Raw genomic sequence first — 24,926 nt, 5'->3', positions numbered from 1 at the left:
CACTGCGCCACCGTGCTGCCCCAGGATTAGAGAGTTATATCCAGGTTTATAACATATGTAGATGGGAGCAGAAGCTTACAGAGGGCAACATACTGACTGAGGTGGCAGAAGTATGGCAGATGGAGTATAGTGTGGGAAAGTGGGAGATTATCCACTTTGGTTCTCAGAAAGGCAAATTAGAATATCTTCTTAATGGTGAAAGACTAGAAACTATGGAGAAACAAAAGGATTTGGGTGTTCAGGTGCACAGATCACTTAAAGCTAGTGCACAGGTACAAAAACAAATCAAAAAGGGATAGGCTCCTTATCGTCAAGGTGTTGAAATACATAAGTGAAGAACTGATGCTAAAGTTGTATAGCGCCTTAGTTAGGACGTTATTTGGAGTACTTAGTTATGAACCTCAGGAAAGATATATTGGTCTTGGAGGAGGTACAGCCCAGATATACCAGAATGATACTGGGACTTAATGGGTTAAATGATGAGGATAGGTTGCAAAAAGTCTAGTTAGTATACCTTTGACTTTAGAAGGTTGAGGGGTGAGTTAATTGAAGTCATTTTACAATAATAAAGTGATACGATAGGATAGATACGGATAAACTCTTTTCTCTGGTGGGGAACAAAACATGCAGAACAAGGGGCAAGCACGGTAGCACAGTGGATAGCATTGTGGCTTCACAGCGCCAGGGTCCCAGGTTCGATTCCCCGCTGGGTCACTGTCTGTGCGGAGTCTGCACATCCTCCCCGTGTGTGCGTGGGTTTCCTCCGGGTGCTCCGGTTTCCTCCCGCAGTCCAAAGATGTGCAGGTTAGGTGGATTGGCCATGATAAATTGCCCTTAGTGTCCAAAACGTTCAGGAGGGGTTATTGGGTTACGGGGATAGTGTGGAGGTGAGGGCTTAAGTGGGTCGGTGCAGACTCGATGGGCCGAATGGCCTCCTTCTGCTCTGTGTGTTCTATGTAAAAAAAAAAGGTGACACAACCGTATATATTTTGAGTTTGGAAATGAAATCAAGCCGCACAAAGAATAGTGGAAATCAGGGACTCATTCCTCAAAGGAGTTTGAATTCTGGGTTAAATGCAAATTTCCAGACCTGAAATGAATAATTGTATCAATGGAGCGGAAGTACTGATCAGCTGCAATCTAAAGAAATGGTGAAACATGCTCGAGGGGCTGAATAGCCTCCTGTCCTATGTTCCGGAAACAAAACATTTGCAATTAATTATAATCAACAGTTTCTTATCATTTTTCCATTTGCATCTATTAAAATTTTTTTTTTTAAGAGTACCCAATTATATTTTTTCCAATTATATTTTAATCCAACTTAGCGAGGCCAATCCACCTACCCTGCACATCTTTGGGTTGTGGGGGCAAAACCCACGCAGACACAGGGAGAATGTGTAAACTCCACACAGACAGTGACCCAGAGGCCGGGATCGAACCTGGGACCTCGGTGCCGTGAGGCAGCAGTGCTAACCACTGCGCCACCGTGCTGCCCTGTTGCCGATATCAATAAATGAATGCTTGATGTGCTTGAATGATACTCTTCAGTGTGTTGTTTTAAGATGAGAGTTTATCTTATTCTGAACTTTAGCTGAGGGCAATGCTTGGAACAGGAAGCCGAGAGATGAGTTTAAAATAACAAAACAAAGTAATTCCTTTATCCTTAGAAATATTGTTACTACACATGGCAGCATGATGTTCTAATCAATAATGGTTTTCCACACAGTACTCTCTTTCGCCACAAACCTGCTTTCTCAGATTCCGGGCTGCTTCTCTCCTGCTTTTCTCGCTGGTTGTTATCGGAATGATGGGAAGATGGTGAGGCAGAAGAAGCTGTCGACCCATTTTTCTCCGAATCGTGCTGCGGCTGTGAGTTATTAAGAAGAACAGTTACCAAAAGGCATGTCTAGGTGACATGTCTGTCAAGGGAAGAATTGTATTTCTTCCAAAAGTAGAATGGGTAGGATCTGTAAAACCTACAAGGAGATAGTGCATGAACATCTGCTGAGCCCCTTCATTAATTGACAGTCTATCATTATCTGTATATTAAAATATGACTGAATTGAAAAATTGGACTCAGCAAGTAAACTATACATGGGCTCTGCAGGTGTCAGGAACAGGGGCGGGATTCTACCCTACCCGGCGGGGCGGGGGGTCCCAGCGGGATGGAGTGGCGTGAACCACTCCGGCGTCGGGCCGCCCCAAAGGTGCTGAGAATCCGCACCTTTAGGGGCCAAGCCCTCACCTTTAGGGGCTAGGCCCGCGCCGGAGTGGTTGCCGTCCCGCCGGCTGGCGTGGAAGGCTTTTGGCGCCACGCCAGCCGGGGTTGATGGGACTCCGGCGGCCGGCAGAAGTCCGCGCATGCACGGGAGCATCAGGGGCGCATGCGCAGGGGGGGGATCACCTCCGCGTCGGCCATCGCGGAGGCTGATGGCCGAGGCAGAGGGGAAAGAGTGCCCCCATGGCACAGGCCTGCGGTGGGCCCCGATCGCGGGCCAGGCCACCGTAGGGGCACCCACCAGGGCCAGATCGCCCCCCCTCCCCCAAGGACCACCAGAGCCCGCTCGCGCCACCTGGTCCCGCCGGTAAGGGAGGTGGTTTAATTCACGCCGGCGGGACCGGCATTACAGCAGCGGGTCTTCGGCCCATCAGGGGCCGGAGATATCGCCGGGGAGGGGGCCGCCTACCGGCGTGGCCCGATTCTCGCCCCCGCCAAATCTCCGGCGTGCAATATTGTACTGTATTGCGTGCAATACAGTATTGCGTGCAATTCTGGTCGCCGCATTATAGGAAGGATGTGGAAGCATTGGAAAGGGTGCAGAGGAGATTTAGCAGAATGTTGCCTGGTATGGAGGGAAGATCTTATGAGGACAGGCTGAGGGACTTGAGGCTGTTTTCGTTAGAGAGAAGAAGGTTAAGAGGTGACTTAATTGAGGCATACAAGATGATCAGAGGATTGGATAGGGTGGACAGTGAGAGCCTTTTTCCTCGGATGGTGATGTCTAGCAAGAGGGGACATACCTTTAAATTGAGTGGCGATAGATATAAGACAGATGTCAGATGTAGGTTCTTTACTCAGAGAGTAGTAAGGGCGTGGAATGCCCTGCCTGCAACAGTAGTGGACTCACCAACACGAAGGACATTCAAATGGTAATTGGATAGCCATATGGACAATAAGGGAATAGTGTAGATGGGCTTTAGAGTGGTTTCAAAGGTCGGCGCAACATCGAGGGCCGAAGGGCCTGTACTGCGCTGTAATGTTCTATGTTCTATGTTCCGGTGCCGGAGAATTCGGCGGCCAGCGGGGGCGGGATTCACGCCGCCCCCCAGCGATTCTCCGTCCCGGCGGAGGGGTTGGAGAATCCCGCCCAAGGTGAGTGAAAAAGCAGCCATTTTGCACTGTTTCTGCCTGGACTGCTCTTTAGCTTCCAGGCAGGGAGGCGGAATCCCTGATATGGGGTAGGGGTGGGGATGCTCTGATGGAGGGGTCAGGTAATCCTCATGCGTGAGAACTGTGACTCAGCAATTCACCGGACCTCGATATCGGGACACCCGCTCAAAATGCTGGCCTGTAAGCGGGATTCAGAACGGAATCACTTGCACTCCCCGCCATGCATAAATTTGCATGGCAAGGGAGAGGGAATAGCTTCTGGGCGCAGCTCCTCATGCCAGCGAAAGCAAGAGGCGTTACCGGCAGGAGAACATAGACTCCCAAATGGAGAATCCAGCCCAGGGTGTGCCTTGATTTGTTTAGCCTGGCTTGAACTGTCACCACATTACATTAGCTCACCATCTGCAAACAGGTATAATGGCTTCTAATATCTATTAACAAAACACTTCCCCTGCAAAAATCATTGATTCTCTCACTTCTAATCACAGCTGTAGCAGACATACAGTCTGTAAACATTTTACCCTAGGTTTTAATAATATTACTGCAAAAATACAAACTAGAAAATATGACATTTTCATCTATTCATCATAGTAGGCATTACAAGGAATCAACACACAGAGGAACAGGAGAATGCCAAGGATACAGCCATGAATGACTTTGAAGGCAATGGTGTGTGAGGCAGGAATTAAAACTACTTTGGGAGATTCTTTGATTATAATCAGATAGGTAAGAATGTAACCAAACAAAGACGATTCCACTGAGCTGGCTAACAGGAAAAGTATTGAGGGAGGATGGTGTGGATGACAGTGCCATAATATGCACCAGTATATCATGGTGCAGACACACACTGATGGACACATAGTGGGACCAATCAACACACACAACACCGCAGCCAATCACCAGTGAGAGCACAGAGCACTATAAAGACAGGGGGCATCAGAGTTCCCGCTCATTGGAGTAGCAGCTAGCTAGGACCACAGAGCTCACAGCCTGCAACACAGACATTCACCATATGCTGAGTGCATCAACTGGTTAGGACAAGGCAAAGGTCTTTAGTTAAAGCTAGTATCGTATTTACCCACAGTTCAAGTATGTTTAAATAGTTAACCTTTTAATAAAATAGTGTTGCACTACTTCAAGTGTTGGTGACCTGTATGTGATCCAGAACACCCAACACATCAGACAGTAAAAGCCGACAGAGATTAAGCTGGAGTAATGCACGACAGTCTCAGAAGGTGTCATTTGTGACTTTACTTAGGGCTATTTTAGTGATGGGGTAGGGATGGAAGCTGGATCACAGGGATGCACTGGGCCCAGATTTGAGAGGTGACAACTTGTTCAAGGTCTTTGTAGAACAAAAGCAAGTTGGACATGGGAAGGTAGGTTGCAAGGACAAAGGGGTCAAGGCTAGGTTTTTTTCTGAGCAGGGCATTGATGCTGGTTTTGATAATGAACTGTTTATAATAGCAGCTAGCATGGAAACCTGGGTAGTCAGCAGTTTAATAAGAGTGAGTTGAACGAGGTTGATCTCCTGGACAAGAGGAACTCAGTGAGAGCACAGGGGAAGATAGGAGAAAAACACAGGTTTAGGAATGGTGTATCAAAGGAAATAGGCGAAACTGCAGAAGACACTGAACTCAATCTTGGTGAGCAAGACATTCATAGGCTCCTCATTGGAGGTGAGGATGGAGCGAGGTCTGGAGAGGGGTGTAATTCTGAACCAGCTTTTTGTGTGTGCAATGCCTTCTCCTACAGCCTCTGAAGCAACCCTTGCCTCACAGTAGTCCCACAATAACTTGTTAAAATACACTAATCCTCTACGAGGTTATATACAATCAGTGCAAATAGTTCCGGATGGTAAAGTATTTACGTTGATTAATTCTGTTTTCGCCCAAAGTAGGAAGGAAAAGAACTACCTCCATCAAAATGCTAAAACCAATTTCTGAGAGAAACCAAAACGTCCTCTTGCCTGAGTTTTGTCAAACTAAAGTGCAATAAACCAAGCATCCAGTAGAGGGCAGTAAATGACACATCCATCTACACGTATGGATTTGTCCAGTTGGAATAATCTGCACAAGTCTGGGTGTCCTTCCTTCAGAGGACAGTATGTGTCATAAATGTTTTAGAACAGAGAAAAACACCTGATTTAGGGATTTAAAACACATCAGTTATGAGGAGAAACTGAGCAGGTTTAATTTTAAGCAAGGATGATTGAGTGGGCTTATGGGGTTACTTAATTTTGACCGTCAGTGTAGAACTAAAGGATACAAATGAAGATCAACTCTTCACTGACCAAGGGCTGCACGGTGGCATAGTGGTTAGCACTGTTGCTTCACGGTGCCGCAGACCCGGGTTCAATCCCAGCCCCGCCCGGGTCACTGTCTGTGTGGAGTTTGCACATTCTCCCCGTGCCTGTGCGGGTTTCACCCCGACAACTCAAAAATGTGCAGGTGAGGTTTATTGGTCACTCTAAATTGTCCTTAATTGGAAAAAAAAAATTGGATACTCTAAATTTATATTAAAGAAAAACTCTTCACTGACCACATTTAGTATACTTTTGCAAATCTGGCCACCCTACTTTCAAAGTGATATTTGTGTATTGGAGAGAATTGAGTGCACATGGGGAAAAATGAATTAAAGACTTAAAAGAGACACTAAAGAGTTAAAGTTTTCCCTGCTGGAGAAAAAAGGATTACGAAATAGCAGGGTTTGAAAAAAAAAGCTCAAAGGCGCTGATTATGCTGATGTGAGAATCCTATTTTACTCCATGATGGCAGGGTCAGTAAACGAGAATAAGTTAAATCAATATTTATCAAGCAAGACTAAGAATGATACATAAACAATACTTCTCACCTTATAACCCTCTCTTACCAATCCTGCTGGTTTCCTTTTCAATGGGCTGAGCTTTCTAACAACTAGTTGTAAAGCCAGCAAGAAGAGGCATGTTTGCAAAGTGTCTCTTAATACATTGTAGTCGACTTTAAATAATTGGCGGGCTTCTCCGGTTCGCCAGCTTCATGTTTCTCGGCGCTTGCCAATGGTATTCCCATTGTAACCACCCAACGCCATCGGGACCTCATGGCCATGGGTGTGTTGCCGGCGGTAAAAGTGAATCGCAAAGGCCAGAGAATTCCGGCCAATATATACCTCAGGATTGTAGTTACATAATACTGCAGGACCATCTGCTCAGTCACTCAACTCATAAAACCAGAATATGCTGGATACACTCAACAGGCCTACCAACATCTGTGGAGAGAGAAATGAAGCTAACGTTTCAGTTCAAAGACCTTTCTTCAGAATGTTCTGAACAGTTCTGAGTATTTCCTGCATTTTTTGATTATATTTCAGATTTCCAGCATCTGCAGTATTTTACTTTTGCTGAAATAAGAGACGTTCTGCCAGAACTTTTCATCTTGCATTCATTGGGCGTCGATGCTGATGAGAAGAGGAGAAAAGCTTTGATAGCATGCCACTTTTCTTCAGCAATACTCAATGCCTTTCCCACCGATTCCCTTATTTCCTCTTTCTTTTACTTTGTTGTTATCGTTTTGTTCCATGGATCTTTAATGGAGACATCTTAAAAATGCCTTTAAGTCGAGCAGGGGAAGTGAGCAGAAAATAGTACACTGTGCTATGAAGATTTAGATTTTGAACAAAGAACTCAGACTTTATGGCACCCAAGAGATTGGAGGGAATCAGTTTGATTTGTTGGCTGGTGGCCAATGGATTGGCCAGGGACCGTATTCTGCTCGGCAACAGACAGCGATTGGGACCTGCCACGTGAGGTTTTTTTCAGAGGACCGAGCAGAAAGCTCCTGGGCGCTAAGAGGAGAAGCTGTGTGTTGTTCTCTTTCTCCAAAAAGTTTCCTGCCTACGGTTTCTGAATCTACAAAGATGTCTCGAGACCCTGATGTGTCTTCAGTGAAAACCATTACAGACTGAAAACAAAGACATCCATCTGAAACAGGCTTTTATCCTTTTACTTTTAGTACTATTTTTACACCCCTCTTTCCTCTCTGTGTTTGTCTGTCTTGTGCGTTTGTAGAGGGTGAGTTAAAGAGGGGATTCAAAATTAGATAATAGTTAACCAGTTGTGTTTGCTGCCCATTTAATTATAGTTACTATTACTAATAAAACTTAATTGTGTTTAAATTTACAAATCTGGCGACTGTAGTTATTGGGCAGTCAAATACTTCAGGTATTTAAAAAAAAATTAAGAGTTAATTTCAACTGTGTTGCAACTCCGGGTCAAGTGGGGCTGGAATTGCCTGTGCATTAGCCTAGGTTGTTGTAACAATTCTGAAACAACTGTATTTTGCTTTTGTTGCTTGCTCATTCATGTTCAGATCACCACTGGAACAGATAACAGCTTTATTAGCCCAAGCCTATACGTGTTTGATAATAGCATTGAGCCATTAAAAATTCAGTCCTGGTGCTTTGGAGATGGGATTTCACATGCGGACAGATGTGTGATGCATTGTGCCTGGTGCTGGACTATTAGGCAGGACCATAGGAGTTCCCTAATTTTGAGCTAAGTGTATAGAGATGCTGACATGTAGTGTTTTTTAATGAACAGGTAGAAAAAGCTGAACAAAATAAACAGAAGACATGACCACACTCCCAAAACATTTGTCATGAGCAAGACCTGTAGCTCAGGGAACCTTTTCAAAACTAGGAGAAAGGTGCGACACGGGGAGATTTGAGGATCTGCAGTTTGAGGTCCTGAGGAATCATAGAAGCATCCCTACAGTGCAGAAGGATGCCATTCAGCCCATCGAGTCTGCACCAATCCTCCGAAAGAGCACTCTACCGGGGCCCACTCCCCCGCCCTGTCCCCGTAATCCCACCTCACCTGCACATCTCTGGACACGAAGGGGAAATTTAGCATGTTTAATTCATCTAATCTGCACATCTTTGGACTGTGGAAGGAAACCGGAGCACCCAGAGGAAACCTGTGCAGACAGGGGAAGATATTGCAAACTCCACACAGACAGTCACACAAGGCCTGATTTGAACCCGAGTCCCTGGTGCTGTGAGGCAGCAGTGCAAAGAATGAGGAAAAATGAGGTAGTGTAAGCTATATTGCAAAAAGTCATGACTTCAACACAATGTATATGCAGGATGAAGACGACATATTGAGAGTTCAGGAGAAGGCTGAGGACAAACTTCAAAAGGGTCATTTATGTGTGTGATTGGAGGGAAGCTAGATATGGGTGGAAGACTCCTGTAATCCTCAGTTAGACAACAAATTTTATCTTGTGTCAGGTGTAGCCATCTCAGATGGCCACCGGCAAAGGACCATGGAAAATATGGCCAACCCAGGACTCAGACACACAGAGCTTGTGTGTGTGTTTGCAACCCAGATAGCTAGACGCGATCTAAACCCCCGCTCGTTTGCATTTTCAAGCCCATTTCCCCAGAACAAAAGGACTGTGCTCAGGGAACCAATACCGATGCAGACTAACCGGCGCCACTCCCTTTGCTAAGAAAGCCCAAACAGCCAAAGTCAATGATCGCTCAGGACACGCCCAGCCATCAAGGCACCCGCCCCTTTATTTGCCAAAATCGAAGGCAGTGATCGAAGCCTGTCGAATTATTGGATCCAAAGCTAAGGACCGCCCCAAAGAGCGCGAAATCCCAGAGGGATGAAAAGAGACACAGCCATGTGTTCGGTCTCTCTTGGCCCCAGTCTACGCCTAGAACCAAGTGTAGCATTACGACCAGAAGACAGGTTCAAGACCAACGATCGCTACCAGACAGATGAGTCCAGCAGAAATGAAGCCACTTCTACCCAGCCACGCAAGATCCGGACAAAGGCCTTGTTCATCTGCAAAGAGCCGGTTGCCCTGAAGTTAAGTATAGGTTATTGTAGTTGTTAGGTGCAGTTTAACTTGTAGTGCTTTATGTTGCATGTCGAAGTAATCCTTGTGTATGAATAAACTATCTTTGAACTTGAATTGACTAACTGGTTGTTTGGTCTTTGATTGATATCCGGTAAAGCCTTGTGGTAGTATCATTTGATACCTGGCAACTCTAAAGAGCATCATTCTTAATTGGCAACATTATTGGTGATGCTCATGGGATAGTATTCCACTCATTAAAAAGAGCAACATTATTGGCGACTCCGGTGCCGATTGGCAACACAGGTCACCAGGGGAAAAATTTCCCCCCAAAATGACTGAGTGACATATTGGGTGGGGATCGCAGGGTGATTTCCACTGGGTGTATGGGCACACAGATCTGTATTCACCTATACTTAGAGCGCGATTTAACGGCTGTGACGCACTTGAGCAGGAAGCGGACGTTAGATTGCAGGAGAGGCCGAAATTGGGAACCACGCCTGCTCCTGTTGGAGAATTCAGGCTCCCGCCATGGCGTAGCGAGAAACCAATAATCACCACTTAAAGCCAATCTCCATACAAGTAACGAGAACGACTCCTTATCTAATGGCCTCCTGTAATCTAACAGCCTCCCCAGCAAGGGGTCATGCGGGCACGGATTGGTACACCTTTTTAAAAACGTGAAGCTGGTGGAATGGTTGCTGTGGGAAACCAAGGAGGTGAGTAGCCATCTTCGCTCCTGGGCAATGAGCTCGGGAGCACTGGGGTGCTGCCCTTGTAAGCGGGGGAGGGATGGTTGGGGAGCCCCCTGGGGGGGGGGGGGGGGGGGGGGGGTGGTGGGAAGGGGGGTGACCTCGGTTGTGGGGGAAGAGGGTGTTTCAGCGCCGGGCGTTCCCCACCCCCTGGATCATGTGTACCCATAACGGGGGAAACCCCAGTCCTTCCTGTCTGTCGCATAACTCCCACTGTGGTGGCCTCTGGACATGCGGCTGAAGGCTATTGCGAATGGGGAATTGGCAATCATAGTTAAGTGAGCACTTCACACCTTCCAAGTGGACTTCAGTGGATAGGTGTGTCATGTGACATGTGAAAGTCATTGCCGAGCATCCCAGCCAGAGCATGAGGCATTGCTGCCGTGCCTCAACATTGCAGGAAGCAACACCATCGATTCAGCGGGCAACATCTGAACACCCAGGGGTTGGTCCCCAGCATCGAGGATATTTCCGCGACCAGAAGGTGGGTGTCTTCACCGGGGAGTGAACCAGCGTCCGGTTAAGGTAACGTTTTGTGTGGGTATCTGGGGTACGGTGTCTGGGATCTGGTGATCAGGGCCTCTCGCTGCGGCTGGGGATGTGTGGACAGGGCGGGGAATTACTCCTGATTGTGAAGTATCCCTTCTTCACACTTTATAAATTGGAAGATTGTTGGGGTGTCTCATCCAGTTTACTAACATACATAGGGCTCTGGTGTGGTACCGTAACAAAATGTAACATCATGTGAATCAGCAACCCCCGTGGTCTATCAATACCCAACTACAAAATGCAGGGTACCCTGCTTCAAGTTTCTAAAGAATCCCGCTACTTAGTGTCATGATAGGGAGATATTAGAAATATGGGTTCAGAAATGGGGCCCAGAAAATGAAGCAGACAATTTAAAGGATTAGCGGAATGGAAAACTGCTAGTAGCAGAGGCAAAGGGTTACGCTCATACCTTGCTGAATCACAGGCTCCCATTCAAACAGAACCTCATTAGAGAATGCGTAATGTGATTCAGCAAAGACCCATTCTTCTTCAGGGCATTCCTGCAGGACCAGGCATTTAAAAAACATTAAAAAAAATAATCTTTTAAATAAATTATTGTCACAAGTAGGCTCACAGTAACACTGCAATGAAGTCACTGTGAAAAGCCCCGAGTTGCCACATTCCGGCGCCTGTTCGGGTACACGGAGGGAGAATTCAGAATGTCCAATTCACCTAACCTGCACATCTTTGGATTGTGGGAGGAAATCAGAGCACCCAGAGAAACCCATGCAGGCACAGGGAGAACGCGCAGACTCCACACAGACAGTGACACAAGCTGGGAATCGAACCTAGGTCCCTGGTGCTGTGAAGCAGCAGTGCTACCCACTGTGCTACCGTGCCACCCACATCCTTCCATTAACAGTTTGAGGACCTAACGGAAATCTAGTTGTATATGAATAGCCTGGCACTGGCCTTTGTGTAGATGGGAATGGGCTATCAGCCAGAGAATGAGAATAGATTCAGGTTTGACCACCTCAGGAGAGAATCTTTGTTTGAAGGGCTGGGCGAAGCTTTGAGAGAGCGAGAGAAGATACTTTTGGGAACAAAGAGGAGAGACGCATGTAGGCAGCCATCAGAAGAGGTCATGAAAATCACCACAGAGAGAGAAAGCTTTGACAAAGGATTCTGAAACATAGAAAAGATTGCTTCCCAAATCAAAGGACTGCCTTTACCTGCATGTTTAAGTGGAACTAGAACTGAGTTCTAATGCTGAGGGTTGTTTAATGGAAATTTGTGTGTTAAAGTTAAGAAACTGCATATAATCTGTTAGTGTTAGAACTGTGAAGTTTGAAAGTATAAATCATGTTTTCTTTTCTTTTGTTTTAATAACATTTTGTTTAGAAATATAACAAAGCCCACTTTCAGCAGTCCTAAAACTTAAAAACATCTGTGTCTGGTTCAGTATCTTAACCTTTGTTGAGGTCCGACTGGCTTAGGATTCTATATCTGAAATAATTTAAAATGGAATGTACAAAGTCAACAAGCAGCTTCCAAGGCATCCAGAATGCTTGGGTATGAGGACTGGGAACAACCTCTCACAAACCTTACTTTCCATCACGCTAAGAATTAATTTAAGGAAAATCTGTTGAACCTTTCGAATTTTTTACTTTTTAAAATAAATATAGAGTGCCCAATTATTTTTTCCAATTAAGAGGCAATTTAGCGTGGCCAATCCACCCACCCAGCACATCTTTGGGTTGTGGGGGTGAAACCCACGCAGGCACGGAACCTTTAAAAAATAATAGGACCATTGACTGCATTAATTGTGCACCTCCTGTGCACTCTAGTGGAAGGCAATGGAGGGTTGATAAAGGGCAGACAGTTTCCTCGAATGTGAGGAGACTGTTGAATGTGGTGGTTTCTCTGGCAGAGGGAAGGGAGACGGAGGTGGTGGTGGAGTTAGAAGTGGAGAAGTCGTTTGATCAGGTGGAGTGGAGTTATTTGATGGTGGTGTTGGAAAAAAATTGGGTTTAGGTCAAAGTTTGCGGTGTGAAGGCAGCTGTTGTACAAGGAGCAGAGGGCGAGCGCGCGCAGAAATAGTATGAATTCAGGGAACTTTGCTTTGCACTGGGGTACAAGGCAGGGCTGCCCCATGTCCCCCTTTCTGTTTGCATTGGCTATAGAGCCCTTGGCCACTGCGTTGAAGAGCCTGGGGTTGTGGAAGGGGATAGTGGAGGGCTGGGAGTAGAGCATAGGGTGTCCTTATATGCGGATGACTTGTTGTATATTTCGGAGCTGAGCTCTTTGGTGGGGTGCATAATGGGGTTGCTTCAGAGATTTGGGACATTTTCAGGGTACAAATTGAATTTAGAGCAAAGTGGGTACTTATGTTCTCCTCTCCGGGAGTGGGAATGGGGGTGGGGGGCTGCCATTTCATCCGGCAGCCCCGGGATTGGGTAGGTCTCCGGAAGTTTAATTTCACTAGCTTGGTGAGGAGGGTGAAGGCCGACTTGTTGAGGTGGGACAATCTCACTTTGTCGATGGCGGGTTGGGTACAGGCTTGAATGTTTTGCCACGATTCTTGTTCTTGTTTCAGTGACTGCTGGTCTTTTTGCCCAAGGTATTTTTTAGGGGGGGTCTCCTCGTCTGTTTGGGTGGGGAAGGTGGCGAGGATTAGGAAGATGTTACTCCAGAGGGGACGGCAGGTTGGGGGGGCTAGGCCTCCCAAATTTGATGTATTACTATTGGGCGGCATATCCAGAGAAGATTCAGGGATGGAATAGCGAGGTGGGGGCCTTGTGGGTGAGGGTGGAGGCGGGCTCTTGCAGGGGATCAGGGTTGCGGCCTCTGGCAACGGCGTCGCTCCCGATGACCCCAGGGAAGTCTTCGGTGAGTCTAGTGGTGGTGGCCACGCTGAAGATCTGGAGGCAGTTTAGGCAGCATTTTAATTTGGGAGCTAGGCCGGGGGATGCCGATCAGGGGGAATCATGGGTTTGAGCCAGGGAGGATGGACGCAATGTTCCGGGGGTGGGAAGGGAAGGGGATCTGTCTCTGGTAGGGCGATTTGCAAGTTTGGAGGAGTTGGGCCAGCAGATGAAGCTGGCGCGGGGTGATGGTTTCAGGTATATGCAGGTGCCGGACTTTGCGAGGAAGGTCTTCCTGACCTTCCTCGCAGGGCCTGCCTCCTCGTTGCTGGAGACGGTGCTGTCAGTGGGAGGGGGGGGGTGGGCTGTTGGAGAGAGGAGTCGACTTGGCGATTTAAGGAAGGATTTTGGAGAAGGATGGGGTGTCCATGGCGGGGGTTAAGACGAAGTGGGAGGAAGAGTTGGGGTGTGGCACTGGAGGAGGGATTATGGTGTGAGGTGCAGTGGAGGATAAATGCCTCTACTTTGTGTGCGAGGCAGTTAACCTTCAGCTGTTAACTACCTTAAACAGCTGAAGGTAGTTTATAAGGCACACCTTGCAAAGTCTAGGATGAGCCGGCTATTCTAAGGGCTAGAGGATGTGAGCGATGTGGGAGGGGCCTTGTGAACCATGTAGATATGTTTTGCGCCTGCCTGGAAAGGTTTCTGAGGACGGTGTTCAGCATCATTTCGGGGGTTCTACATGTGGATGTAGAGCCCGGTCCCCTAGAAGCCATATTTTGGGGTGTCAGGCTGGCTGGAGCTGTGGGTGGATATGGGGGCAGACGTTTTAGCCTTTGCCTCACTGATTGCGCGCAGGCAGGTCTTGTTGGGGTGGAGGTCAGCTTCTCCATCCTGTGCCTTGGCGTGGCAGGGGGGCCTTTTGGAGTTGACCCTGAAAAAAATGATATTTGCTTTGTGGGGTGGGGTGGGCGAGTGATGGATTCTACAATTGTTTATTTTGCATTTTGAGGAGTTGGTTGCTGTTGATTGCGAAGGGAGGGATGGGGTTGGGGATTTAGTGGGTTGGGGGTTTGTTATAAATTGTAAAAAATGTTGAATATTTCTGGAATAAAAATGCTTTAAAAAAAATAACATCAAGGCAGCATTTCACCAAGGATGGCAAAATGGAGCCTTAGCAAAATTAGAGTCGATGGGAATTGGAGGGGAGGGGGAGGCTCTCTACTGGTTGGAGTAATTCCTGGTTGTGGTTGTTGGAGGTCAATCATCTCAGTTCCAGAACATCACTGCTCAGGGTCGTGTCTGAGGCCCAACCATCTTCAGTAGCTTCATCAATGACCCCTTCCTTCCAGCATAAGGTCAGAAGTGGGAGTATCTATTGGGACTCAGTTTCAATTTGGGGTTTCAGCGAGGAACCTCCCGCCAATGTTGTACTTAGTCCCTTTTCCTGCAGTGAGGAGCTCCATTCGCCGAAACTCCTCTGTGCAGGAAGAGATTGGGATGACATTTTTAAATGGTGTCCCGATCTCCTGACAAACTCAACGCAACCCCCGAACCTCCCCCAAAGCCCAACCCATCTATGAAGGAGTCCTTGGCCCCCCCTGCACCCTACCTCACATGCGCCGGGCACCCTGGGACTCAATCCCCACCACGGGAAAAATACCAGGCTGGTAGTGACCCTGCCAGCTGGCAGTGCCTCCTGAGAACCTTGGCAGTGTCAGGCTGGCACCCAGGTGACTGCCAAGGTGCCAGGGACCAGGCTGGCAGTGCCAAGATGCCCACATTGCACAAGCAGTGCCTGGGTGCCACTCTGCCCAGAGGGAAAGCACCTGGGGGCCTCCGATTCCCTGAGATACCCCCATAAGTGCCATTCCATCTGGTCCCCGTTTGTGGGGACTGGCACTTACTTGCAATCGCCAGAGGTCTCCGAGGCGAAGGGGTTAGATCTCAGGACATTGGTAAAACTGGTGGGTGCATATTAATAACATTAATCTTTATTGTCACAAGTAGGCTTACATTAACACCGCAATGAAGTTACCGTGGAAAGCCCCTGGTCGCCACATTCCGGCGCCTGCTCGGGGCCAAGGAGGGAGAACTCAGAATGTTCAAATGACCTAATAAGGCACGTCTTTCGGGATTTGTGGGAGGAAACCAGAGCACCCGGAGGAAACCCATGCAGACACAGCGAGAACGTGCAGACTCCGCGCAGACAGTGACCCAAGCTGGGAATCGAACCTGGGACCCTGGCTCTGTGAAGTAACAGTGCTAACCACTGTGCAACCATGCCGCCCAACTAGCTGCCTCGCTCTAATATGTGGATTTGCAAAATAGTGATTCCGCCCACAATGGGCAGGATTCAGACTGCAACGTCTCGCGAGATTGCGTTAGATCTTATGAGGCATGACGAGCTGGGTAAATCCCGGAAAAGGGATCGCCCAGCATCCACCCGCCTCGCAGCACCACCTTTCGGGCACAATGCGGCCGGTAGATTGCGCTCTATATATTTTTAGAAAAACTGCTTTAAGTGTTACATTTTTTATTTCAAGAAAACCTTGGATTTAGTTGAAAGATGTTTCAAAATGACTCCAAGTTACGAGACAGAATGTGGGCTTCAGATTGGGTCTCCTCTTCTGAGAGGACAAAATACAATCCTTCATTTAATTCTGGTTCACTCTTGTCTTGTCCAGGAGATGACGAAGTATTATTAATGCTTCATTGTAAGAATGTAAATCATGCCTTGGCCAGGGCAAAAGTTAAGAACCACAGATGGGAGATGTGCCTTTTGAAATGTCAATGCCTTATATTTGGGAGATGACTTGGGATTTTCTGTCTAGGTCACATGATAACAGTGGCCAGCTTAGCTCCTGCAAAATGCATTGCAAAGGTAAGAAAGTGGAGAGAGAAAGAAAATATATTCTGAGAAGCAGACGGCTTCAACACAGGGAGAGAGAGACCAACAAGAACAGCAATCAAACTGCGGTGACCAACCAGGCTTAAATCAAGTGATCTTGAAAGAGAACGAAAGAAACTCCTCTCCCCCCACTACCTGGTTCCATTTCCAAACTACCTGTGAAAGCAACATCTGACGATTCGACAATGGAAGCCATCACAACTATAGAAACAACTCTGCAACCTCAAAGATTTCCACTTAAGGCAACACAACGCCTCAACTTCAAAAACTATCAGGCCTGCACTGAGTATGGTCTAATCTTGGATATACCGGCCTTGACATGCCCACCTTGGTGGGCATCACGATCTGGATCTCGCCCTCGCTGGATGATATCCAGATATGCATATTGCTCATTTAAATATGTGTGTGCCAGTTTCTCCCCGCGCCTGGGGCCGAACCGGCACACCTGGGAGATCCCCCCATGGTGCCATTTAGCACTGGTTTCCAGAAACGTGGACCAGGTGTAATGGTGCCTCGGGAGGGGGGGGGGTTTCTCAGGCCATTAGAGACGCCGCATGGTCGGGCTCTGGGCAGGGTGGCACCCTGGCACACCCTATGGGACCAAGGCACTTTGGTGCCACCGACCTAGCACTGCCAGGTGGCACTTTCAAGCTGGCAGGGGCACAGCCAGGGTGCCAAGCTGGCAGTGTCAAGGTGTCTGAGTGCCAGGTTGCCCATGGCAAGGGCAGGGCCCGGGGGGCCTTGCCCATAAGAGGTGGGGCGAGGGGGGGGGGGGGGTTTGAGGACCCAGAAGAGGTAAGTTGGGTGCAGTGAGGGGTTCCAGAGTCTGCTGTGGGATTCCTGAGGGGGTTGAAAGATCAGGGCTGCCTTTAGAAATGGTGCCCCAATTGCTTAGCTCGCCAGTGCAGGAAATAATGTAAATGTGGCCTTGGTGCGACATTCCTCACTGATGCCCAAAAAACCTGGCAAAGTGCGGTTGAAGAGCGGGGTCTTTCTAGGTGCAGCAGGCCCTGAGAAACACTGCTCAACGCACCCGAAACAGGACTCTGTTTTCGTCCGATTGTATCCCGCCCCTAATTTACATTTACAGGTATTGTTTTATCCTCATTCCTAACTAAGCATTATGTATGTATGTGTTCGTAACTTATCTTTTCTTAGGTAAATTCCTGGGCACCACAGTGAAATAAACCAACATATTGTTGTTTTTTCAAGTACAAAGGCTGGATTGTTTTAAATTGAATTTCTGACTCCGCAGGTAAGACAATACACGCACAGACAAATACATTGGGCGAGATTCTCTGGCCTCCCCGTCGTGTTTCTCGGCGGCCTGCCATTTGGCCGGTGGCGGGAGCATCTGGTCCCACTTCTGTCAATGGGATTTCCCATTGAATCCACCCCACCCCACCGGGAAACCCACGGTGGGAGTGCGCCATTGGCAGGACTGGAGGATCCCGCGGGCGTGAACAGCCAGAAGATCCCGCCCATTGTTCAGAGGTGACTTTGGGGAAACATCTTTTAAAGCATCCATGTCAGTCCTATCAATCTGTTTTGAGAAATTATGCAGAGGGATTGCCTTCTCCAAACATCGGAAAGTTAGAAATCGATAAACGTTCATATGTTGAGAAACTGAACACCTGTTAATTGAACACACTTGTTCAGGACTGCACCTGACCGAGCAGCTCTACAAGAACAGTAATGTTAACAAGACCTTTAATTGCCTGGATTTTATGGCCCCCTGCTCAGCGTGCTTTCACCAGAAGAGCACATAAAATATATCGGGTGGGTAGGTTACCTCTTTCCCGTCTATCCCTGACATGGCCCCGCCGTAATACAGGGGCTGGGAAAGGTGCTCACCATTCCACTTGCCTTTAAGCCTATTGATGTCCTTAGGTGACAATTATTAAACTAATACTAATATTTTAAATGGTTAGCGTAATAATTAAGTTGGTCGGAGGGGCAAGCAGTATACTCCCCTCCCCCAGAGTCAAATCCAATCCTATGTGTTAAATACTGAGAAGTTCCCATCGTACTTAAAAAGGGGCTGTTTAGCACACTGGGCTAAATCGCTGGCTTTTAAAGCAGACCAAGGCAGGCCAGCAGCACGGTTCAATTCCCGTACCAGCCTCCCCGAACAGGCGCTAGAATGTGGCGACTAGGGGCTTTTCACAGTAACATCATTTGAAGCCTACTTGTGACAATAGGCGATTTTCATTTGGGCAGCACGGTAGCATTGTGGATAGCACAATTGCTTCACAGCTCCAGGGTCCCAGGTTCTATTCCGGCTTGGGTCACTGTCTGTGCGGAGTCTGCACATTCTCCCCGTGTGTGCGTGGGTTTCCTCCGGGTGCTCCGGTTTCCTCCCACAGTCCAAAGATGTGCAGCTTAGGTGGATTGGCCATGATAAGTTGCCCTTAGTGTCCAAAATTGCCCTTAGTGTTGAGTGGGGTTACTGGGTTATGGGGATAGTGTGGAGAAGCTGACCTTGGGTAGGGTGCTCTTTCCAAGAGCCGGTGCAGACTCGATGGGCCGAATGGCCTCCTTCTGCACTGTAAATTCTATGTCCAGTTGTAATAGACAGGACATTGCTGATTATCGTGCACCATGATGTTTCCTATCCGGTTTGCCGTGGTATTTTCTCACCTGTAGCAATAGCTCCCGGAGCCTCTTGAGTTGTGATTCTAGTTGTTTGTTGTGATCTTCCAGTATCTGCATCCTGGTCTCCAGCCGGGTCTTGTGCTGTCGGAGCAACCGTGCCTCAGCAAGAAGTTCAGTGTCTCGGGGGCTGAGAGGGGAACTAGGGGATCCCTCTTTCACAGAAGAAGATATCGCTGCCTCTTCATGTTGCCATTTCAATCGTCTGTACTCTTCCTGCAAGATCCTTGGGAGAAATTATTATTTTTAAATGCCAAACGTCAAACTTTGCATTTTATCTGTTTCTGTGAATCAGACTGTTCCATTGACCTATGCTAGATAGGGAATGGAACAAAGCATGGGAGTTTGTATATTCATAACAGCATGCTGCGGCAGTTGTGTGGTCTAAATACAGCATTGATTCTTTCACCAATGCAGCATCTTCTCGAAGACTGATGAAATGAATGAAATGAAAATTGCTTATTGTCACAAGTAGGCTTCAATGAAGTTACTGTGAAAAGCCCCTAGTCGCCACATTCTGGCGCCTGTTCGGGGAGGCTGGTACAGGAATTGAACCATGCTGCTGGCCTGCTTTAAAAGCCAGCGATTTAGTCCAGTGTGCTAAACTAATGCCACTGGCAGAATTTCACGTATCTGTGACTGTCAGTTAATGAAATATTTTACTCGCCAAGGTGAGCAGAGCCGAGGAACAAATTAGTTTTAATGTGTTTTCTCACAATGTCAGCATTAAGCAAGTGTCAGTTCAGAAAATGATGCAATATGCGGTTTTATGATGCTCTGCCGGTTCAACTACAGTATGGATTAAAGCTCCGCCTTCACTGTATCCATAGTGATGTTTCAGCTTGTTATGACACAGCAGGTGGTAGGTGCCAGGCTGCCTAAAGCCCAAAAGGGAAACTTGAAACAAACTGCCGCAACAGTCTGAAATTTGTATATTGTGAGGAGGTATTTGAAATCAAGATAAGTAACTCTCAGAAAACCTTTGATAATTTTATATATTAAGGTTAAATGTTTATTGAAAAAAGAAAATATCACATAAAACAGAAGAATACAGTTAACAGTACTTCCACAAACATTTCCTAAACAATTTTGGATTAAATAAACTCAGAGCTGAAACGTCTTTTTGATGGCAACAGTCCTTATAGATTTTCTATTCCATAAACTTCCAGGAACATTACCATACACTGCCCTGTTGCTCTGTGGGAAAACTCACAAGGCCTCTCCTCTCGGAGGGCGGTGACAAAACTAATGTTCAGTGGTCTAGCACACACTGTCTTGGTCAAAATACTCACAGATACACGTTTGTTTCCTAGTACATGACAATTATATTGAAATAAATATTAAGAACTCTCATTTTCCTCACAATCCTATGTGTGAATGAGACTGGTAATTTTGAGCAATGTGTTTGATTATATTGTGTTATTTTGGACCCATACCAACTCAGAAGTGGGTTAAGTCTGCTCAAAGCTCATTTCAGTTAGGACCTTTGAGCTCACAAGAAAGAGAAGATTTTAACTTAATCAGTTTGGGCCAGACTGAGATACAGTTTCCAAAGAAGAAACAACTTGGTCTAATCCATTACCTTCCCTGTTCCTCTGAGGGATTTACTTTAACAACATAGCTGGCACTTTAGTTTGGCAGCAAGGTGACTAACACTGGGTTATGCTTTGTGTTGTTCCTTCTGGGATATCTACACACCTATAGTCCACCCACCGTTATGAAAAATATGACAGGGATTGGTCATACCTATTCTCATGCTCAAGGTGTCCAATGATGGCCTCCAATTCAGTCTTTTCTTCAGTGTCTAGCACACTCAAGAGCTGGTTTGGATTGTGAGATGGATTTTGAAGAGAGTCTTGATCTGTCTCTGGGCTGAAATATTGAACGATCAACTGCTCATCATCTCTGCATGTACATAAAGAGTATGCTGTAAATTCATCGTTCACACAACATTGCTGATCTTTAACTCCATAGAGACCTAAATCTGGTTATGTTTATTTTCATTCAAGGTAATCTGAAAATGATTCTCTGATAAATTTGTTCAGGTTTAGTTTGGAGACATCTGAACTCATTAGGCTGTGTGCTATTTTGTCCCGTAGCTGTGTAACAGTATGCAGCTGAAAACAACTAACATGGATTGATGTGTCCTCAATGTTTGCAGGCAGCATAAAAACACTTGGAAAATTGTACTGGAATGCCACAGGCCAAGACAGATTTCGCGTAGTCTGATCCATTTCTAGAAACTTTAATTTAGTTACCGTTTGACCACCCTGTATTTGAACTGTGCATTATGACAAGAGGTACAGGAAAATTACGCTATGTGAAGGGTCACAAAGTAATGGTGCTGCAGATATTCTCTGTACATATTTTGGACCAATATTGAATATTGAGGAGTAGCTGCTATATCTGATGTGTTCTGATTGTAAAAACAGAAACAGACTTAAACACGTGACCTTATTGCCCTACTCAGAACATAATATTGTGCAGCCTTGAGAACTCAAATAAACTTCACAGATTTCGAAGGCTGTAGATTGCATATAAATGGTAATTTCCTTTCAGCAAAATAATTGGTCTGGATAATTTTGGGCTGTAACTAGTCTAGGAGACAATTACTTTTGCAGTGGCCTAAAGCCATGCAGACCAGTTGAGATTTTATTCATCCAGATAGCTTTCATGATTATATCTTCATAAATAAGTAATCTGTCAACCTGTTTTCCACTACTATTGCTGGAACTTAATTTACATTCACATTGCATCTAGAATTTAACCAAAAGGTAAAATGTAATACAGAACTTTAAGTAAACTAAAGTAATTATTCTCAAAGAACTTTTCCTTCAACTTTTGCTGACTGCACCTCTCTCCCCTGAATATTAGGGAACATTCAAGTGATCTTTCTTCACAAGTGAGTGCAAGTGTCAGTGAAGAAGTATTCTGCCCCCATTTGACAGGCACATGTGTACATTATGAGCAGGACTCACTGAAGTGCAGAATGGTGACCAATTTGTTCTCTTCATCCAATATTGCTGAGGCTAAATTCTACCCCATTTACCCCATCATTGCCCCAACTGAGGCCAGTTAACTCCGATGAAATTAGGTTAATTTCTTGCTTTGTGTGATTTATTTCAAACCAAACTGGATTCCTCTGCTGGAGTAGCTCAGCCCCCAAGTTTAACTTCCAGCTACATTGGTTAGGCCACATTTGGAGTACTGTCCAATTCTGGTCACCACACTACCAGGAGGATGTGGAGGCTTTGGAGATAGTACAGAAAAGGTTTACCAGGAGGTTGCCTGGTATGGAGAACATTAGTTATAAGGAGAAATTGGATAAACTGGGATTATTCTCCCTCGAGAGACAGAGGCTGAGGGACGACCTGATAGACGTTTATAAAATTATTAGGGGTATAGATAAGGTGAACAGTTGGAGGCTTTTTCCCAGGGCAGAATTGAAAATTACAAGGGGGCACAAGTTCAAGGTGAGGGTGGATAGGTTCAGTGGAGATGTGTGGGGGAAGTTTTTTTACACAGAGGGTGGTGGTGGCCTGGAATGCACTGCCAAGTGAGGTGATTGAGGTAGATATGTTAGCAACCTTTAAGACTTATCTGGATAGGCACATGAACAGACGGGGTATAGAAGGATACAGGCAGTTGGTCTAGATAGGACACGTGATTGGCGCAGGCTTGGAGGGCCAAAGGGCCTGTTCCTGTGCTGTAATGTTCTTTGTTCTAACCCTACATCCTGCTCCATTTGAGTCACAACCTACATCTTTAATCACAATGACAGTCTTCTATCTTTGGTGACCTTTATCTCTGCAAATTAGTGTCAACATTCTTTGGGCCTTGTATATTTTACTCTTTTTAAAAAAAATATTTTATTGAAAATTTTTGGTCAACCATCACAGTACATTGTGTATCCTTTACACAATAATATTACAGTATAAATAACAATGACCTGCTTTATAAACAAAGAATAAATAATATATAACAAAAACGAGAACTAAAACTAAATGGCAACTGCCTTGTCTCAGATAAACACTCTCCAAAAATATGATTTAACAGTCCAATATACAATTATTTATAGCAACAACCTATACATATTATACATATATATTAACAACCCTGAGAGTCCTTCTGGTTCCTCCACCCCCCCCCCGCCCCCCCCCCCGGGCTGCTGCTGCCTTCTTCTTCTTTTCCATTCCCTCAATCTTTCTGTGAGGTATTCGACGAACGGTTGCCACCGCCTGGTGAACCCTTGAGCCGATCCCCTTAGGACGAACTTAATCCGTTCCAGCTTTATAAACCCTGCCATGTCATTTATCCAGGTCTCCACCCCCGGGGGCTTGGCTTCCTTCCACATCAACAGTATCCTGCGCCGGACTACTAGGGACGCAAAGGCCAAAACATCGGCCTCTCTCGCCTCCTGCACTCCCGGCTCTTGTGCAACTCCAAATATAGCCAACCCCCAGCTTGGTTCGACCTGGACCCCCATTACTTTTGAAAGCACCTTTGTCACCCCCACCCAGAACCCCTGTAGTGCCGGACATGACCAGAACATGTGGGTGTGGTTCGCTGGGCTTCTCGAGCATCTCGCACACCTATCCCCTACCCCAAAAAATTTACTGAGCCGTGCTCCAGTCATATGCGCCCTGTGTAACACCTTAAATTGAATCAGGCTTAGCCTGGCACACGAGGACGATGAGTTTACCCTACTTAGGGCATCCGCCCACAGCCCCTCCTCAATCTCCTCCCCCAGCTCTTCTTCCCATTTCCCTTTCAGCTCATCTACCATAATCTCCCCCTCGTCCCTCATTTCCCTATATATATCTGACACCTTACCGTCCCCCACCCATGTCTTTGAGATCACTCTGTCCTGCACCTCATGCGTCGGGAGCTGCGGGAATTCCCTCACCTGTTGCCTCGCAAAAGCCCTCAGTTGCATATACTGGAATGCATTCCCTTGGGGCAACCCATATTTCTCGGTCAGCGCTCCCAGACTTGCGAACTTCCCATCCACAAACAGATCTTTCAGTTGCGTTGCTCCTGCTCTTTGCCATATACCAAATCCCCCATCCATTCTCCCCGGGGCAAACCTATGGTTATTTCTTATCGGGGACCCCACCATGGCTCCCGTCTTTCCCCTATGCCGTCTCCACTGTCCCCAAATTTTCAAAGTCACCACCACCACCGGGCTTGTGGTGTATTTCTTCGGTGAGAACGGCAATGGGGCCGTCAACATAGCTTGTAGGCTAGTCCCCCTACAGGACGCCCTCTCCAATCTCTTCCACGCCGCTCCCTCCTCTTCTCCCATCCACTTACTCACCATTGAGATATTGGCGGCCCAGTAGTACTCACTTAGGCTCAGTAGTGCCAGCCCCCCCCTATCCCTACTACGCTGTAAGAATCCCTTCCTCACTCTCGGGGTCTTCCCGGCCCACACAAAACTCATGATACTCTTTTCGATCCTTTTGAAAAAAGCCTTCGTGATCACCACCGGGAGGCACTGAAACACAAAGAGGAATCTCGGGAGGACTACCATTTTAACCGCCTGCACCCTCCCTGCCAGTGACAGGGATACCATGTCCCATCTCTTGAAGTCCTCCTCCATTTGTTCCACCAATCGCGTTAAATTTAACCTATGCAATGTACCCCAATTCTTGGCTATCTGGATCCCCAAGTAACGAAAGTCCCTTGTTACCTTCCTCAGCGGAAAGTCCTCTATTTCTCTGCTCTGCTCCCCTGGATGCACCACAAACAACTCACTTTTCCCCATGTTCAGTTTATATCCTGAGAATTCTCCAAACTCCCGAAGTGTCCGCATTATCTCTGGCATCCCCTCCGCCGGGTCCGCTACATATAACAACAAATCATCCGCATACAGAGATACCCGGTGTTCTTCTCCTCCTCGAAGTACTCCCCTCCACTTCTTGGAACCCCTCAATGCTATTGCCAAGGGCTCAATCGCCAGTGCAAACAATAATGGGGACAGAGGGCATCCCTGCCTTGTCCCTCTATGGAGCCGAAAGTATGCAG

General features: G+C 46.8%; 1 protein-coding gene across 1 annotated transcript in view; it reads right to left on the bottom strand.

Annotated features, from left to right (window-relative positions):
* The window catches only part of drp2 (dystrophin related protein 2), a 563,342-nt gene that overhangs the window by 12,330 nt on the left and 526,086 nt on the right, over positions 1 to 24,926 (bottom strand). Inside the window, exons 22-24 of the mRNA XM_072505229.1 lie at positions 20,646 to 20,804; positions 18,888 to 19,125; positions 1,747 to 1,867 (exon numbers count right to left, since the gene is read on the bottom strand). Coding sequence (XP_072361330.1) covers positions 1,747 to 1,867; positions 18,888 to 19,125; positions 20,646 to 20,804 — 518 coding nt within the window. The remainder of the gene's footprint in view (positions 1 to 1,746; positions 1,868 to 18,887; positions 19,126 to 20,645; positions 20,805 to 24,926) is intronic.

Source organism: Scyliorhinus torazame, chromosome 5 (genome assembly GCF_047496885.1).
Source record: "Scyliorhinus torazame isolate Kashiwa2021f chromosome 5, sScyTor2.1, whole genome shotgun sequence".
Lineage (NCBI taxonomy): Eukaryota > Metazoa > Chordata > Chondrichthyes > Carcharhiniformes > Scyliorhinidae > Scyliorhinus > Scyliorhinus torazame.
The sequence above is the reverse complement of the archived record's forward strand: the minus strand, read 5'-3'. Positions and strand labels throughout refer to the sequence as shown.